General features: G+C 46.0%; 1 protein-coding gene across 11 annotated transcripts in view; it reads right to left on the bottom strand.

Moving 5' to 3' along the window:
- csnk1g1 (casein kinase 1, gamma 1) overlaps positions 1–19,159 on the bottom strand; it is a 25,927-nt gene extending 6,768 nt beyond the window's left edge. For 2 of the 11 annotated variants that reach the window (XR_014122491.1, XM_081709824.1), the window contains exons 1-13: positions 18,989–19,159; positions 15,285–15,631; positions 13,884–13,924; positions 13,018–13,087; positions 10,796–10,831; positions 5,715–5,866; positions 4,579–4,813; positions 4,322–4,407; positions 4,152–4,236; positions 3,841–3,989; positions 3,596–3,703; positions 2,255–2,362; positions 1,611–1,717 (exon numbers count right to left, since the gene is read on the bottom strand). Coding sequence is in view for 9 of the 11 variants with exons in the window: in XM_081709824.1 (XP_081565950.1) it covers positions 1,611–1,717; positions 2,255–2,362; positions 3,596–3,703; positions 3,841–3,989; positions 4,152–4,236; positions 4,322–4,407; positions 4,579–4,813; positions 5,715–5,866; positions 10,796–10,831; positions 13,018–13,087; positions 13,884–13,924; positions 15,285–15,465 (1,358 nt within the window). In the remaining 2 variants the exon portion in view is untranslated. Of the gene's footprint in view, positions 1–434; positions 459–1,610; positions 1,718–2,254; positions 2,363–3,595; positions 3,704–3,840; positions 3,990–4,151; positions 4,237–4,321; positions 4,408–4,578; positions 4,814–5,714; positions 5,867–9,746; positions 10,766–10,795; positions 10,832–13,017; positions 13,088–13,883; positions 13,925–15,284; positions 15,632–18,988 lie in introns of those variants that run through there. The other 9 variants (XR_014122492.1, XM_081709827.1, XM_081709823.1 and 6 more) reach the window with 8 other exon arrangements.

Here is a 19,159-nt window from a genome sequence, read left to right as displayed (position 1 = left end):
AGTTTCGAGGTCAGCCATTAATAGGCACTGACTAGAAGCTCTATGGTATTTAGGGAGACAGAAATGCAGTTTTCCTCTCAAAATCTGGAGTCCTCCACATCCACACTGCAGCATTAGCACTTTGGAAAACGCAGAAGCGGGTCAGCGCTCAAAAGTTTCTCGAAAACGTGACGTCGGCCGAAAAACCTCAAATTTCATTCGTATTGGCCCTTGCCACCTCAGCATGTGACGCAGGGGGGAGAGCGCTCCCTGTCTCACGCGGAGACTAGCAGCATGCAGTAAGGAGGGGGCTTCACTGGGAACGCCCTGCGACTGCCGCAGGCCCTGCGCCTTCCTGTAAGCTAGGCCTACATGCTCACAGTCTAGGCTGGTCCGCTCCCCTTGCGGGTTTTTTTTTTTTTTTTTTTTGATGCGGTCTGGAGAGAGGGACTCACCACAGGTTGAGCATTTTCACGCAGCTACGGAAGGGTGTGAAGAGAGAAAAGACAGAGAGATTATTACACAGCGGTGAGACGATGAGACAAACCTCATGCCAGCCACATAAGAGGAACAGGAAGAGACACACAGTGGACAGAGGGAGAGAGGGAGAGACGCACTCAGGGTAGAGTTCGGATATCTATCCAAGTGTATCGGTTATGATCAGTGTTCCACTGAAAGAGAGGGAACAAAGTACATATGATGACTCAAATGCGGGGAACTCGTTAATTTTGACTGTCAGAGGGAGGGAGTTTAGTTTGTAGCTTCATGTCTAAAGAACATAACTAGTGTAAAGAAAATAAATATATAAATCAAGGAAGGCGAGATACAGCTGGGGGACAGAAGGTGCGATAGACAGAAAATGAAGATCCAGTCAATGGATGAGAAAGAAAGAAAGAAAGAAAGAAAGAAAGAAAGAAGGGATCAGAGAGGATGGGTTACAGAAAATATTCCTAATGAGATTCGATGCTGTGTGATTACCATGGAAACCCTGGCGTGTTTATTTCAGCCTTTTAATTGGACCCAGCCTGTAACGTTGCTTACTTTCAAGTCTGCGCATCAGTAATCAAAAGATAGGTAGCTATTCAAGATATCAAAGCACTGATAAAACAGATCAAGTATCCTTAATCACAGGAAATGAGCACGCGCGCACACAGCTAAACAGAGACCGATTCAAGGGTGTGTTGGATGACACTGATGCATTTTTGCAGAATAAATGCATCATCTAGGTGCATGCATATCTGAATTTGAACTTCATTTCCCATAAGCCCACATTAAGAGGCACCCTGCTACCCACTCATTTTCTGCTGTTAAAAAAAAACAAAAACCCAAAACAAACAAACAAAAAAACCAACAACAACAACAACAACAACAACAACACTGCACACACTTGGCATACATGGAAGCTACAATTCCCCACCCATGCCTACTGACCAGCTGGTCTACTGAGATATACCGTGTCAGGCTCCAAAACTGACCATGCAAGAACAGCTACAACACACACCTCAGGCACCCTGGAGCCCAAGAGGATCAAGAATAAATAAATAAATAGATAGAAACCCGCACTCGGTAGGAGCACTGTCAAAACCAGTAATGCAGTGTCACAATCCGAAGGCAAGTGTGAGCACACGTACTTAGCCTCGTCCACCACCTCCACCTCGGCCTGCACTGTGATGGGCGCGTTGGAGTGGCCTGCCAGCGGGTCTTCTGCGTTCAGCTCCCCATTCGTCGAACTTACCACCTGTGGCACAAGAGTCAAAATGTCTAAACCTTCACAGTACCAACCAACTCGCATGTTGTTAATGGCACGCAGTACTATGGCCTGTAGAGGCAGAACCTGCTCTCCTATTTAAACAAACTACACGAGCAGCAGACATGACCACAGCCCGGACTGTGTTCATTGGCTGATTGGTACGTTCTTCTGTTCCTGTGTCTCTCGGGCTCTGCAAGTCGGCTCCGCTGTCCACTTCCTGGAGTTAAGACGGCTACTTTGTGCCCCCCGAGAGGCAGGCTCCTAGAAATGCTTCGTCTAGCTACATGGACCTCCAGTTGTCATGCCCCCCTTCCTGTGTCCCATATGGAGGAAGAGTCTCATTACGAGGGTGCGTGACCTCTATGGCACCTCTGGCACCTCCGGCTTTGAGGGAGGAGGAAGGTTTTCCTGATATAAGAAGCATGTCAGTGACGACGGTCAATCCGTGAGCGTACACAGGGGAGTGGGGTGGGGGTTGGGATTGGGGTGGAGAGGGTGGGGGAGGGGTGAGCGGTGGAGAAGTACCTGCACTGAGCCCCCGTGCCTGTCCGATGCCAGGTGGGAGGTCAGGTAGGAGTTTGCCTGGCGGTTGGGCTGCACCTCCCATGCTCCTCTGCGGTCGGAAGCGGCCGTCTGCCCGGGCGGGGAAGGGTGCAGGATGGTGGGGAGGAGAGGTGAGTGTGTGTGAGCGGGTGGCATGAGGCCAGGTGGCATGCAGAGTGGCGCGGGAACCAAAAACAAAAAAACAAAAGAGCCAAAGCAAAGCCAGGAATCAGCATTAGTGACAGAGCATCTGTCCAGGAAAACCTACAGACCAAAGCCTCCTACACACATACACAATAAAACAGGATCTCCCCCACTTGATTGAGACATTCAGTAAGGGTGCATACTACTGACAGATATGGACAGGTTAATTGACTGGATATTTTTGTTACAATTGAATATGAGCTTCAGGCTTGTGTGACATTTCGATGAAAAGTCTGATAAATTAACACATTTAGAATCCAGTGATAAGGAGCGTGTGCACAAAGGTGTGGCATTCATGGGCCAGGGTAGGAGTTCAGACACAGTCTATAAAGATGATCCCTTTGGTTATGACTCATGAGTGCGACAGAACGGTCCTCAGCTGGAGTCATTTGCACAATCTATTGCAGTCAAGCCGTGAAGAGCATTTCCAGTCAGGGACACATCACCGACTCTCCCATAGTAACTGTGGCGGCCTTTGAGGGGATCTAAATACCTCAAAGTCTATCTGCCCTGTCCCCCACCCCAAAGCCTGCCAAAAATCCAACACTTGGAACAGTGTCCCTTTTGGGAACTAAAACTGAAATATGGTCTCTCGCAAATGCATGTGTAAAGGTGCTTTGTACTTGAAAAAGTAAAAAAATAGGAAAAATATGACCATCCTATGTGCTGCGTTAGCATGGCACGCTGCCACTCGAATCTGCATGCTGCCGAGTAGAGCGTTGAGCGGAGGGCAGCGCTAGAGGCCCACGCGCCGATTCTACCCTCTCCGTCAGGGTTTCTCAGCCTCGTTCCTGGAGCGGCCCTCCCAACGCCGCACAGCTGAGCGATTTCCACGCTCCAACGTGGTCACTTTCAACTCGCGTTGGGCTTGGAGTCGAGTGAGCTTTTTCTGGAGGAGAGCTAAGGCTCAAAGATGAAGTACAGGGACCTCCAGGAACAGATTCTGGAAACACTGCTGTAAATTACCTCCGGTCAACGCGGAGCCAACAGAAGATTCTGCCGTGCCTGGCTGATCTGATTACTTTTTGGTTGAGGGTAAAGCATCAGGGTAGAAGGCGAATCAAAGCAGTAGAGACTGACCTCATCCCTACACAGCATGGGGGGCCAGGGGGCTCTTACCTGGTTCCGCAGGGGCTGGTGCTGGGAGGGCCTGTCCCTGTGCGTGTGGCTCTCGCGGGTCACAGCCGACGCGCCGGAGTCCACGTGTACCGACCCGACAGGCGTGGGCTTAGCGTGCAATGCAAGGAAACAAAGAGAAGAGTTTGAATCCCCAAAACATGACTCGTTTATCTGGTGTCAATAAACGTGACCGCTAGGATGTGGCCCATCAAGGATTAAAAAAAAAAAAAAAAAAGGTGACTCACAATTTGCCTGCCGACCCAGTCGTAGGTGTAGTCGAAAGTGTATCCTTTGCGCTCGAACAGCTCAGTGAACAAATTCCTCAAGTACTCGTAGTCTGGCTTTTCAAAGAAATCCAACCGCCGCACGTAGCGTAGGTAAGTAGCCAGCTCCTCTGAAGTAGCAGGTTAAAGGGCCACATTAATACAAAGAACAACTACTACACAGCAGGCTTGAGCATCATCACATACGACAGAAGTAAACATAACGACAGTAAAGGTCCATGAATAAACATGGTGCCTCATGTACGTAGACCACCCCCCTCCAAATAATCTACCTGGAAAGTTCTCACAGAGAACTTCGATAGGAGTGTTCCTTTTGGTATCCCCAATTTTCTGATACCGTTCTTTTAACGTGTCCGCCTGCAAAGGGAAACAGCAGCTTAGGCATGCTCGGAGGAACGAGCGTTTGGATTCTGTGATTCAGGATTTGGCTCGGCCGCCATACCTTTAGTCCCTGCCAGGGGAGACTGCCTCGCAGGAAATACATGAACATGTGCCCTAATGCTTCCAGGTCGTCCCGCCGACTTTGCTCTGCAACAAATGGGCAAGAACAGACCTTGTACAGCTCATCCATGAGAACAGCCTGAATAAATAAAGCCTTTTCCCACTAGACCTCATAAGGAGCCAAACGATTTTCCTTACTGACAGACGTTGACCAAAACCAAGCAGGAAACACAGAGACGGTGGCGACAGTGATCTTACCTTTCCCCAGGTGTGTGTTGATGGACATGTATCTGGCCGTGCCAGTGAGACTCTTGTGCTCCCGGTAAGGAATGTGTTTTTTGGTTTCAGGGTCAATGTATTCTTTGGCCAAGCCAAAGTCGATGATGTGAATGATGTGCTCCTTCTTGTTCCCTTGCCGACCAATGAGGAAGTTCTCTGGCTTCACATCCCTGTAGATGAGGTTCTTGGAATGCACGTACTCCATGCGGGAGATCTGTGGAAAAGTGGCGTAGGGTGTGATCAACATACGATCGTGGAGCAGTCACCACATTAAAATATACATACACTTTTGTAAAGCTGTTTTGTGACAATGTGTGTCTTGTAAAATGGTGCTATACAAGTAAACTTGGACTGAATTCAAACATGGGAAGCTACTGTGGACTGCATGTGGGAACAGGAGAGGGCATCAGGGGTGTGCTGCTGCTTCCAGGACGCTGTTTGGCAGGACGTCATTTATGGTAACAAGCAAACAGTACACCGTCAACCCTTGAGAATGGGCCAGTGCACATACATGCGGCACTCCATATTAGTGGAGTGAAAACTACTAACAAAACAGGCATCCAAATGGTGGCTTGAGTTTTTTGTATTTTTAAAAACAATCTTTTTTTTTTTCTTTTTTTTTGGCTGGGGTGGGGGTGAATAAATCCATAAAATATTTTAAAAAAAAAATCATTATCATCGTTATCATTATTGTTTGTTGTTTTTTTACATATGGCCAGCCAAGCTACAGGTGCCCAAGGCTATATAATTTCCCCTCTGATTGTTCTGAGACAGTCACATCCCTGAAACCAGGCCAGGTAATGCAAGGCACAACAGCCAAGTTGGCAGGCTGAGTGAATAATTACAGCCTCCTCTATGTAATCAAAAACAATGTAACGTTGGGAAGCCACCTGACCAACACTGCAAGCTGCTATGGTATGCTATTTTGTTAGACAACAACTGCACGGCAGATTACATGTGCCAATTCCGGCTGTATTTGGGTTGGTCTTTTTTTTCGGAAAGCACAGTAATAACAGTGTTTAGAGGCACCGCCACAAAGCTATGACTTAAAACACGCAGATTACTGTGTCTTCTAGTCTTCCACGGAGAGAGCATGCTGAAGAGAGTCCACTCACCAGCTGTATGGCTATCATTAAGACCGTCTTGAGGGAGAAGGTGCGGTCGCACAGGTCAAACAGGTCCTCCAGGCTGGGGCCCAGCAGCTCCAGGACCATGGCATTGAATTTCCCACACGGCCCGAAATAGTACACCTGTGGAAGTCCCTCCGCTGCAGCCGTGTAGCGGAACAAGACAGGGCTGCGTTAATTACACACAGAGGCCTGCAGGTCCGTCTGAATGACACAAGCAATTAGGAACTAAATGGATTAGGAATTTATTTTTTTTGGAATGTTAAAGAAAACTGTACAGCATCAAAGGTTACTTTGAAATCGTATACTAAAAGTAGCATATATATTCTAAAGTGCTTCTTTGTCACAAAAATATATAAATATTATATATAAATAATTTGAGTAAAAAAACAAAAAACAGGTTTCTTTAATGTAAAGTTTCTTTTGGAAAAAAATGTATCATCCAAGTTCTTCCAGTACCATACAGCAGAAATTAGACAATTATTTCTCTCCTATGCAAATAAATATAATGCCATTATATGCACAGAAAAGAAGTGAACTATTAGCCAACAAGTGTGGATTTATACCGCTGCAAAACACCACCACAGCTAATAAAGACTGAACATTTTGATGCATAAAGAACATCATAAAATAAATCTTGCCATGAACACCGTTAATCAGTGTTAATCACTGGCAAAATGAACAGTGCGAGCTTTGAGACAGTGAATTCAGTTTGGACTGACAAGTCTTCAACTTGGGCGCACTCATCCCAGATGGAAAGCAGATGTGACAACATCAACAGCTATGAATGGTTTATTTACCAGCATGTTTCTCAGTCTGCAAAATGCAAAGCTGATTTGATAGGATTAAGATTTGCTGCCCAAGCTGCCCAAGGAGCGATTCATCCTGCCACAGGATGACAGAAGAGTGAGAAAGCACACATGGGGCAGGATCTGATACAGCGCCTGTTGCTCTGTGTGTAGTAATAATCCCACTTCCTTTCTGAATGGATGGGAAAGCAAGCCTCAATAGATCTGCCACGTGAGCGGTGTTCCATACATCCCTGTAGCATGTGAAACAGCCTGTCGGCAAGGCATTGTGGGAGCTTCCAGCTCACATAAATCACCTTCGCACCGGCAGAGGCAGTGAGGCTGAGGTAGGCGGAGCAAACCCACGCAGCACGGGATTGGTGGGTTTTTTTGTTGTTTGTAACACCCCTGAGAATGGAACACATGCTGGCCTGGCGATGACTCATCCATGTTCGAGCTGCACACAACACGCATTGGGCACAGTGATTAACACCTTCACTGGCAGCATTGGTACAAGGAGACCCCAGTACAGGAAGGGGATGGTTAGGGGCAGGCAGTTGCTGAAGGCACAGGCTTGGAAGAGTGCGCCCTTTGTGGAGAAACAGTATGGAACCATTTAAGGGACCCGTACAACGTGTACACATGTTGGAAAAAATTGACTTTGCAGTCTAAGACCTATAATTATGTGTATTTGGATAAGCGCCTAATTGCAATAAAAATGTTAAAATAAGGGGTGATTAGGAACAAGGCCCCAAGGCTCCGGGCAGAGTAACGCCCATCAGGCCCACCCAACCCCCGACCACTCCAAACTGAGACACATGAACCCGCAGCCTCTGGTTTAGGTACACTACAAGACACAGCACGCAGCTCAAACCAGCGCACGCACAGACATCCGCACACCTGTGCAGAGAGCCTCAGTTGGTGTAGAAAGCAGCACCAGTGAATCAGTAGCTGAGCTAACGCGCACTCGCTAAAGGTCCCGATGCCAGGGCCACCAGCCAAGAGGAGTAGCAGACTTCAGCACAATACCAGCTACACATTAACCAGGAACAAAAGCCGACTGTCCAGGCCCTGCGGGATGGGCTCTCCTGCTGGAGGAGAAGGCACGACGCAAGCGGGGGATTTTCGTGGGGCTGCGACCCTGTGCTCCGAGCAGTTGGCTCGAACAGGCACACTTGACAAGCCTGGATGTCACGTGACCACCTGGGGGACGATGGAACTCTCCCGGGGGGGGGGGGGGGGGGGGGGGGTTAAAAAAATAAATAAATAAAATCTCACTGGCTTACATGTAAACTTCCTCAAGTGCGAGTGCTGAACCGTGGTTAGTACAACTCACCTCCTAGCAAACGAACAGCTACGTGAAGAGGTAGGAGCAGCGCCACCCAGAGATGCTTGATAAAATGGACCTTGACTGGCCACTTACTGGACTGCTGATGCCACGCGGATCCAGCCTCATAAATAAACATGGCCACAGTCCCAGAGGACGGGCCAAAGTCAGCGAGGAACAGAAATAAAGCTCTTTCCTTGAAGCACACCGAGACTTTGTAGGACATTGTTAAGTTAACCCCCCTTTCTAGGACATTAAGTTCATTCCCCACCACCCCAGAAGCAACAAAAGCTCACTTTTTGTTTGAAATTGGTCCATATTTTGGAATGGTACAAGACAGGTGTCACTTGAATAACTGCATAACGCATCTGGGCAAAAGCCCTGCAAAGAGATTAGAGACAGGCAGACGGAGGACGGACACGGCTTGCATATGTGCCGGGAGCTGTATTAGGACATTCACCAAGCTGAGCACTCCGGCTGAGAGCAGAGCTGCCGCCTACCCACGGCCCGTCCCTACACTGCGCTACACGCCCACTCCGCCACACACTCAACGGTGAGGCCTGTGCCGTGGAGCAGCTGCCTGCTTTCTCGGGCCGGTGCGACGAGCCCTGAGGCCAAAAGGGGAGGAGAGGTGTCTCGGGATGGGACGGGGTGCACAACATCACCCTCGCTGGCTCATTAGCCCTATGGACATTTCTGCGTCGGCCCAGGGCCGTCGGGGGGCGCCGCTCTGCTTGACGCCCCAGCACACTGTGATAGACGCCGGCCCTCTTTCGCTCTGTTTCCATTTCATTTGTCAGTCCTCCTCTCTTGCTACGGTTTCATACAGCACAGAGAGGGGAGATTCCAACACATGACATTCAGCTTGCCACCTTAAGCGCGGTGTTTATTTTGAGTACAAACACTCCACCTCCCGCAACCTTGCCAACATGCTAATCTCGGCTCCCGCGAATGCGACGGGCAGAATGCGAGAAACATGAGGGAGGGAGGGAGGGCGGGTGCACATGAGAGGGAGGAAAAGATGAACTAATCACTCCATCGCCTTCCCGCGCTGAGTGGGTCCAGGGGAAGATGACTAATCATCAATAACATCCTCTCATCGTTGGCCACCCTCTGAGCTTACATCAGGGCACAGCACATTCCAGTTTACCTTTATGGAATGTTTTCAGTTGGCCCCTTGCAGACTGTTAAAAGCAGAGTCCATTGTTATTCAGGCCAGACATTCTCCCTTTTCCTTTACTCTCCCACAAGACTGGTAAAAGGCCATTTTTTCCCCACCTCCAGCATCGCCGGAGCATGCATCCTTATGCCTTGTCTCCTAAACAGATAGTGATCATCTGAGAGGAGAGTGGAGTAACGTTCCAGTGACAGGGAGAGATGAATAATGCAGCTAAAAATAAAGCCATGTGCTGCGCTCATGCAGGAATTGTGTCTGGGCATGTCAGTAGGGGTAGTCTTCAGTAGAGCCGTTATCGCAGTTAGGCAGCCAATCCCCCAGGTGACTGTTTTAAGAGAATTATGGGAGATTTGGAGTGTTTGAACCATGGTGAAAACTTTAGTTATTTGAAACCTTTTCCCATCTAAGAGCACGTTAAGAAGACATGGAAAGGATGCTCGGGTCTTAAAGGAGAGGGTGACTGGGACCAACAGTTTGAATGAAGCATCCATTTCACCTGCAACTCATGCTATGTAAATAGGTTTCACTACTGTGTAAACATAGCTTTACGTTTGATTTCATGGTACTACTGTACTGTGGCAACCAAACATCTAGTGAAGATGTTAGGCTGTGCGCAACATGGACAATTCAACAACCATAAACACACAAATGGCCCAGAAGAGGCACTCAGATCTAAAAGTGCTGAGTAGAAAGCAGACTAGTGGGCTCCAGCCCGGGTCAAGCCTCACCGCGCCAGCTGGCCTGGCCTGGCTTTCATATCCATTCGTCCCTCCTGTGGCTAACTCGTCCGAGGCCACTTCATACCTATACATAGTGAAAAACAAGCAACTCCCCACCGTCTTGCAGACAGGGATGGTCAGGCTAGGGCCTCGCTCTGCTTTCCCGCCGGATCAGTGGCAGGTAGAGGGATAGGGAGGAGGAAGGCTTCCTTCAAGCTGGATCTCGCACCAGAGCTCAAGCCTTGGGATGGGTCGGAGTGGTCCTCCTGGTCATGAGGATGTCAAGGGTCACATGTCCCTAGGAGGCCACAGGCCTCATAGCAGCGTGCTGCTGCTGTCATTAACAAAGACACTACAACCAAATTACTTTTGTTCGCCATTTCACACAGAAAGCCAAGTTTTTTAAAACTAGGTTTTATTCCTGTCTTCATGACCATCAGAGGTGTTATGCAAGAAAAGAATATACATGTGTAATGTGCTCACACCGGCCTTTAGAAGCTGCTAATGAGGCAGAACTGTGTCCTATAATGTCATCAGACTAGGGAAGGCCAATATGTTATTGTCAAACTGCATCATAATGTGATACCTTTTTAGAGGTGTATCATATTAACGCCAATACTTCTAGAACACAGACTATCTGCAAGTGTCTTAAATAAATATTTAAGAAGTTAGCTGGAGGGGTTGCTAGCTCATCATGCGATTCATATTTTTTTAACCAATTGTTTGATTTGTTTTCCTACTTCAGCCAAAACAATATGGCTCAACTAGGCTTCAAGTTATGTTTTTCCTGTTGCAACCTGTCAGCAAAGCTTGGAAAAATTAAATACTGTGATATGTTTTGTGTCATGACATTCTTGTCATATCACCTAACTCTATTCAGACATGGAAATTCAACTAGACCTGGATGTCTGGCGTGTGCTTCTATCTACAAAGAGATGATGGGCTCTGTGACGTGCCTCCTAGATCATATCAGCAAGAGCGCATTAACCATGAAATGTGAGGAGCACACTAGCTCAGCTGTTTGTGGACATGTAGGTGTTCTGTGGTGCCTGGCTTACCATTAAGTGTCACAGTAAAGCTGGTGGGAATGCGAACTGCAAGCACATTTGCAAATGTTTTAGTCAGCATCTGAGCACATCACCTGCATTGTTGCAGAAATGTCCAAAGATATAATTCTTGCATTCGGTAAAAAAAAGTTTTAAAAAAGTAAAGAAAAAAAACAAAAAAAAAAAACCTTTGCTCTTATTTGGCTCCCTAACCTTCTTCCCATGACCTACCAAGGACGAGCTAGGGAGTCAGCGGTTAGTGGCCTCCTGCCTGGCTTTACTAGCGCGTTCTGAGTTTTTGGGTGGTGTTCCCCCCTCTACGACCTTTCCCCCCTCTGTGCTGAGTCTTTGACGTGTCCTGAGGTTATTAGATAACGTGTCGGCAGAGCCCCGCATAAATGACGAGGGTGGCACTAAACGCAGCCAGCACAGATGACCAAGTAGGGCTGTCGCAGGCTTGCGAAAGGGTGAAAATGATACCAGAAGGGGCAATGTATGATTCACATGCAGTTTGGGGCATTGAACTGACAGAGACCCACTGAACTCATCAACAAAAAAAAAAGCAGTCTGCAATTTAAACAGACAGAAGACATGACTCAAGCACGGGTTTATTTAATGAAATTTGGTTCAAGCATTAATTGTACTGAAAGCCCCAGTGGGCAATAGCTGTAAACCTGGGGATAGTTTTCAGCCCTGCCACAACAAAGGGTCTTGAATATCAAGACCCAGCAAACATCCCCCGCTGAGTGGACTCCTTTCTAGATCGTCCTTGATAGCGGCCCTAAGAGCACCAAGAGGGCATCATGGAAACGCTCTTGGCCAGAATGCCATCTTCCCTGCAGTGCTGATTCATCTCCGACACAGGAACTGTGTAAAAAGCTGGCCTTAGCACAGCCACTCAATAACAAGAGACACGTACACAGCAACACTGCGGCCCGAGACTGAAATAGACCGGAGTCACGTCGAGATATTATATTATAAGGAAGGTTCAGAATCAATGTTTTAAGGTTAACAGGCAGCACGTGTGTAGGCCTAATGGCAAGTAGCATTCATACAACAGAACACAATGCTGCACATATTGGCAGCGTGTTAAAAGCCAGGTTGACAGACCCTACTACAAACATGCTCTGAATTATTCATGAACGCTGCTCTCCTTGCAACTCCGCGAGCAGAGCAACTCCTCTCCGGTTCAGACACGGCTCTCCACAACGCTGCCCATATGCCTCAGCAAGCATACGGCAGACCATGCTATTTCAGATGAGCTGTGGCTTCACCAAGTTTACTGAAAGCCACTTAAAAGGCAGGCATTACAGTGCCTGGGCAGTACTGCTGACTAAAACCTCCACGGTAGCCTGAAACCACAAGCTCCCTATATCAGGCAGAACACTGGTCCCCATGGGGAAAAGGAAGCTGACAAACTAAACATGTCACTTCCCTCTTCCCTTCCCTGGATGCTTCAAGGCCCATAAAAAGTGCTGGTTTCATCCTCGGCAGCTGTAAGGCACAATAGAATTTGAAATCTGAATCCAGAATGTGCTGAGTAGCGTGTGCACTTCAAAGCGGCTGCAGCATGCTGCCAGCTACCCGCTGGCTCACCATCCTCGCCGAGCGGCAGAAGGATTAGCGGCGTGCCACCGGAGAGATGTGCCGTGTCACGATGCCCGGGAAGCTTCCCGGGTTTACCACGCCGGATCCCAGAGGAAACAAAAGGCACGCTCGTCATTTGTCTGGCCCCGCAGGGATGACTTTCGCATCGCCCGCATGTCTCATCCCAGCGTCGAGATGCGTGTCTGCACCTGCGTTAGAGCTGACCAGCAATCTATGGGAGGGGCTGATGGCACTGGAGCCTACCCCTCCTCCTATCCTCACAACACATTTATGGCCTGCTGTTCCTAGTGCAGAGCAGAGCACAACTTGCTCAGTGTGTTCACTGGTCTCTGGCATTCAAGACCACACCAATGTCCCACAAGTGCCAGCATTAATCACTACTAACCTTTTATTTTAATTTCAAGTGAACCAACCCATTTAAGAATGCAAGTATAAACACATATCCGGACTATTTCAGTTAAGGGACATGCCAGAGCTCAATGCAATAGTGACCAGTTGTGCAAATTTTACCCATGAAGTAAGAAGGACAACACAAAAGGTGTTTCACTAAATCTGTGAACCAATAAATACTGCAAGGTACACACCATAAAACAAAGATAAGGACATTACAATCATCAAAACCTTACCTGTGCTCCCTAATGTTTTGTAAAACCGGTATTCCAAATGTAGCTGTGGCGCCCTGGATTTCACAGGTTCCTAGAACAGTGAAAATTAAAGGAAAACTATTAGAAGCAAATCATACTGGATACAACCTATTTGTGCACTCAACAATAGACAATCACAATCTAAACATATTCTGCATAAAGAGCCAAGGCAGTCACCCAAGGTCCAGATCCATTCTCAAGAGACCAAGGTCAAGGTTAGCCTACCTATGTCAGGTTTTGAAACAGCTATTGTTTAACTTTAATCCCCTTAGTCTGAAGTCCTAAAAAGTAGTGTGTGCCAACAAATGCTACACTGTTTTTTTGATGATGCACTAGAGGCCAAAGTCTAGGGATCCTGTGCAGTCTGCCTTTCCCAGTCCTTCTGCATATCAGGAGATCCCATTTTGGAAATAAAGCCCCTAGTACCATGCTTTTCTCATTAGATGGCAAAAAACATCACGGACATAGTGTTTATCATTTGGAAGGGAGGTCAACTTGCTGGCAAGCAAGCTGCAGCTTTCATCATTGCTGAATTAGATATTTTTTCCCTTTCATTTAATTCTGCTTCATTCTTCATTTAATTTCACTGATGTCAATGTAAAACAAACTTTAACAGCATTTCTATTTTTGAGGCAAAATGTGACCTTGTACTATAGTAAAATATGTAGAGATGCACTTTGAAGCACTTTGCTTGCACAGCACCTCTGTTTGAAACATCCCAATCCTCTGGAACAGTGTGTACTTCACTACAGTGTTGCAAAAGCCAATATCTTACTAATTATTAAGAAACTATAAACTACACAAGCCTACAGTGAACATGTTGACACAAGAAACTGTAATATACATACCAATTTGATAGCAACATATTCGTTGGTATAGAGGTTCTTTCCTGAAAAGGGGGAAAAAAGGGTCCCAAATAATTACAACAGAAAGCACAATTGTTAACAGCAAGGGTGACTCACAACTAAACCAGTGACAGGCACTCTTCAGGTTCACACTTCAGGACCACTTTGAAGTTTGAACCTCTTAGCGTGACCCCAAAACATTCCGGCTTTAAAACAGACCTGGAAGGAGCAGAGCCGAAGCCAAGGGGGGGAGAGAACAAAAACAAAAACAAACAAACAAACAACACAAACTGATATGAAAATAACACTGCCCTGAGCAGGCTCCCACATGCATTGAAAGCACAGCAGAACAGTGATACATTTCATGCAGGCAGGCACTGGCTGGGATGCCACCATTTTCCAGCCTTGGTAAAGAAACTAGCTTTGTTAAAAGGTCTACTACTCCAGCTGTTCTCTCAGCGCATGTCCGTGTCTGATGGAATGGATCTGTGGACAAATCCCATTCCTTTCTAATGTTTAGGTCAGTGACAATCAACCATTTAAAAAGTAATAAATGTATAACAAATTAACATTCCAAGAAAGCTTCCATTGTTTTCCAGGGAAAACTGCCTTAAACAGATTTGTCTTACTGCTCTATAAATAAATCAGTGGAAAGTTTCTAACAGTGCAGACACACTGTCTAAAATCAAAAACATTAAATGTGTTGGATGTATTAAAACCACTGTATTAGAAGTAAAGTGCCAAACTACAGACCGACAACAAAACAACCATACATATATTATCCTGTCCAGATAACCTTCATTCTCTGCTGGGAGAACTAACCTGTTCTCACTGATACTGTTCTCACAGCACTTTTATAGCACAACACTTTCAGACTGGAGTACTTGTGATTCAGCTGCGATATTTGTCCTCCCAAAAAATGTTCCGCACTAATCTTCCCACAGCAGAAACGACAGTGCTTTAGGGTAAGGGCTCCTTCAGAGGTGGCACACTAGCTCTGAAAGGGAATACACCCATGTCTTCTCTATGGCATCTTGAGTCAATCATAGTTTGCCTCAACACGGTGGCCTACAGCTGCCAAACGGTCTCAAAGTACACTAGAATGAATGAGCTGAATGAACGAAGGATCCTGCACTAATAATAGCCTGCAGCATGCAAGAGATCCTCCCGCTACGGGATGTGTGTAGGAAACCTGCAAGATTTGCAATGAATCATCTCAGTGCTACTATTCAACTGTTCTAAGTGACCATTGTTATTTTGATTTTAATATTAGTCAACACTGCTTCACTCTTACACTTTTCTAGTGAACTTTGTAAGACAGAACTCCAAAAAAAAGATTATGGCGCATCCCCACACAGTGCAGCACTGGCCAGATGGGTACCAAAGCTCACAGATGATATTTACCGAGTTTTAGCTCCCCAAAGTTTCCGCAGCCAATCTTCTTCCCAACACGGAAGTTCGGTCCCACCATGAGGACACCGGACGACGTGGAAGAACTGGAGGGCCGCGAGTGCCGGCTCTGCCCTTGCGCCACTTTACTGCTCCTTGCTGGTCTCTCAGCCTCCTTCTCTCTGGGGTGATCCATGATAGCAGCGCCGTGGACGCCGAGTTCCAGGGAAACCAGGGCCGTGCCCACAGTGCACTGCTCAGGCCGACAGAAAGCTCATGGGACGCCCGTGTGCTGGCACACCACTGCTACTGTGCCCGTCACTGCTGCCAGGTTGAAGAGACACCCTTTGTAGACATCCGCACTGTTTGAAAAAAATGGGCACGGGTTGACTTAGCTATGTACTTTAAAAACAAACAAAGAAATAAATATATCTTTTACTGTCTTTTCCACTCTATAGCCAGGGATTAAGCCTGACAGTATTCTTAACAGTGACCTATGCATGTTCACATGAGGATACGCATTTGATAGAGATTACAAAACACTTCTGCAAGTTGCTCTGGACAAGGGCGTCTGCCAAACGCTGTAAATGTAAATATAAAAGCAAACAAAAGCTACGGCACATGCTTCATGCTGGTGTTCTAGCTAACTTTTTTATACAACCAAGAACAAACAGTGCATTCATGTCCAATTGTCATGGAAAGGGCTTTTACAAGTGGGTCCCTGCAATATTTCCCTGTAAGAATTTGTTCACATTGTTAATGCCTATTGCTTTCCACCAACCCAGGAGAAAAAAATCTGTTAAAAGTATTCAATACTATGTACTTTCATGCAAGATAACTTGTCTCAGAGACTAGGTCTATTCTGCAAGTTTAGAGCTGTAGCGACTTGTTGATGGATAATAAATTCCACCACTTGCACACATCTCTGCATCAGAGCCTCAGTCACTCTGGAAGGCAGGTCTGTGGAGCTCTAGTTGCATAAAGCCCTGACTACATGACTGCAAAACAGCAAGACCCACGAGTGCGGGATGGGGAGAGTGTGGACCCAGAAATAGATTTCTCTACAGGAACAAGTTTCACAAGCAGCCAGTGGAGCAAACACAGCTACTTTCATTCTAATGAGTCCGTCAAGATGGTAATCAAACAGTATTCTTAAAAGCGACAAATTAGTAATAGCACAGAAAAAATAATAATAATAAAAATAAATAAATAAATCAGACGTGACTGCTTCAAGATACATGAAATTCAGAGGCTGATGGGGGGTGGGTAATAAAGTCATAGTATCTTTACCTACCGATTAAGCCCAATTACATGTGTTGGTTTGAGACTTGGACTGGTATAGCATGCTTTAGTTTTCTGTAGGTTAGTCATAGGGTTAGTTTACCTATTAGAAAAAAAGCTAGGGGTTTTCAACAAACGTAATAGAACAATCAAAATCGGCATCATATTTCTAGACTTTAAGTATATGTTGTGATCCTCATTGGAGTGAGATTGATGCTCCACGCCATAGCCATTAAAAGTCTGACCTGCAGTCATTAACCTTTATAGAGAAGATTAGCTCAGGAGGAAGGCAAGCATCAGGGAGGGATTCCTACAGTGACACCACCAGTGAGCAACTACTTCCCTGTGACCCCTTGGTAAGGGAAGAAACCATGGGGGAGGGTGCCAGAACCTAGCCAAGCTCAATAAACTGGGAACGAGAGCGCACAAGGCTGCAAATTTGACACCAATAAGGTTCTTTGCACTATGTAGGTTGGAGTCACATTGTGTAATAATAAAATAATTTAAGCACGTATGGCAGATGATTCAACATTCGGTGCTACAGAAATAAAAAGTGTTTAAAAAAATAATTTAAAAAAAGTATCCATATGGTGTTATTCATCTTGATATCGCAGTGCCAGTGATCACTATCAGAGCACTCACACATCACAAAGAAGTGTAGCTGAAAGCCCCCAAGATTTAACAATGTGTGAGAAAAGCAATCTAGAATGTTAACGTATACAAAGTTGCATATTTGGCCATGTTCCCGAAGTATCTTATCACTATGTGATCATATTTACATTGATCTACATATTTTTATGTAGTCTGGAGAATCTGATGCCTCATTTACTGTCAGACTAAAGGTGCAGTTTATTCCATGACAAGATTCTCAGTCACCATCCACCTGGATTGGTGATTTCCATGGTTGAAAATAAAAAATATGACCCATAATAGGGTACTGATATTCGGTAAACGAGAACAAATTCAAGAAAATAGTTTTAGTATCCTGTTCTCCATGTAAACTTTTCAGTAAATACACATTTTGCTGAATATGCAAAATGTGTGCACAGAAACAGAGTGCACATGTAAGAATACCTTATTCAGATTTCAAGATTTTGCATAAGCTTCACAAATGATGAACATAATGAGAGAAATGCAATGTGATGCGAAGATTTTCTTTTAATGCATACATGTAAATGCCACTCGAACTCATTACAAATAACTGGATTATTTGTGCAATTAGGTTTGTTCAAATGAAATACAGGCGAATAACTACTAAAGTAAAATGAGTCGATTGTGCACATACTCTTCACGAATGGATTTAACTGTTGAGGAGAACAAAATACTAAGAGAAGTTAATAAACAGCCCAAATTGGGCATCTTTATAAGGCCTGTCTTGGAGTTGCTTTGACAACAAACAACTGTAAAGTGCTTTGTCCACGACCCCAAACAAACACTCAACTCACATATGCCTATTAACCATGCAGTTTTCAGATGCCCCTTATGTTTGCAATATGGCTAAACGTAAAATATCACGCACAGATCTGTAAGACTGTGACTTTCAACTTCCCACATGGCAATCATATGTTATAACCTGAGCAGATGGTTGAACCACAGCGAAATGTCAGACTAAATGCATACTGTAAGATTGCTCGTTGGGTAGCATTAACGTAATGAGACGTTTGCGATGCTTACAGACAGGCTTTACAAAAAAAAACTGTCACAACTTCCATTTCCACTACTTAGGTAAACCTTCGTTCCCTTGACAAAACCAAAATCAAGACGCTAGACAATGTGGCCATTACATCAAGCCCTACTGCTGAAAAAGTGGCAATATTGCACATTATACGCCTGTGTCGGTTGTAAAGAGTTGATAAAGTAGCGAGTGAGCTAACGTGAGCCTGCTGTGCGCCCTGCTCTTTAATAACCCCCCGGTGAGGACAAAAGCCCCCTCACGACACTGGAGAGGCAGATTAGACATTCTGTTGCAGGCGAGCAAGGAAGCAGACACACAGTAGCAGGAACGGTTTACCTTTGTGCTCCTTCTACGTGGCCGGTTAACACCAAAACTATGATTCCATTTGTGGCGAAACTTGGCACCTTTAATAGCCCACCTAACCCAACTGGCCGCGTAAAACCGACAATACCTGTCTGCTAACGAGCCAGCTAGCATTAGCGTTAGGAGAGAGTACACTCGACACTCCACGGAACGGCAACGTTACCTGACAGCTTAGCTAGCGCTACGTATATCGACAAGCACGGTTCAGTGGATCGCGAACAACACGGTTTAGACTCATTTAACGACAGCTGGCCGACATGAAACAGGCTCGTCAGACAGCAGCTAACGCTAACCAACCAACGCTAACATTCACTCCATCATTAGCTTGCTAAGCTAACTATGAGGCGTTAGCTAGCGACCCCAATATCCAGTCAAATAGCAACAATCCAAGCCAACTTACTTCCACGGCGCTGAAACAGAGCTGACGAGGTCGTGTGGATGACTGCTTGTTTAGTCGATTGCTTAGGTTTCGGCGCTGGCTGTGTGTGTGTGTATGAAATCCGTAATAAAACCCTGCCTGTTCCCTCCTTGCTAGCCTGCTAGCTAGCTGCCTCCTCTCCTCCTTTCTTTA

Source organism: Electrophorus electricus, chromosome 3 (assembly GCF_041902795.1).
Source record: "Electrophorus electricus isolate QZ-2024a chromosome 3, ASM4190279v1, whole genome shotgun sequence".
In the NCBI taxonomy this organism is placed as follows: Eukaryota; Metazoa; Chordata; class Actinopteri; order Gymnotiformes; family Gymnotidae; genus Electrophorus; species Electrophorus electricus.
Note: the sequence above shows the minus strand (reverse complement) of the source record. Positions and strands in the feature narration are given on the sequence as shown.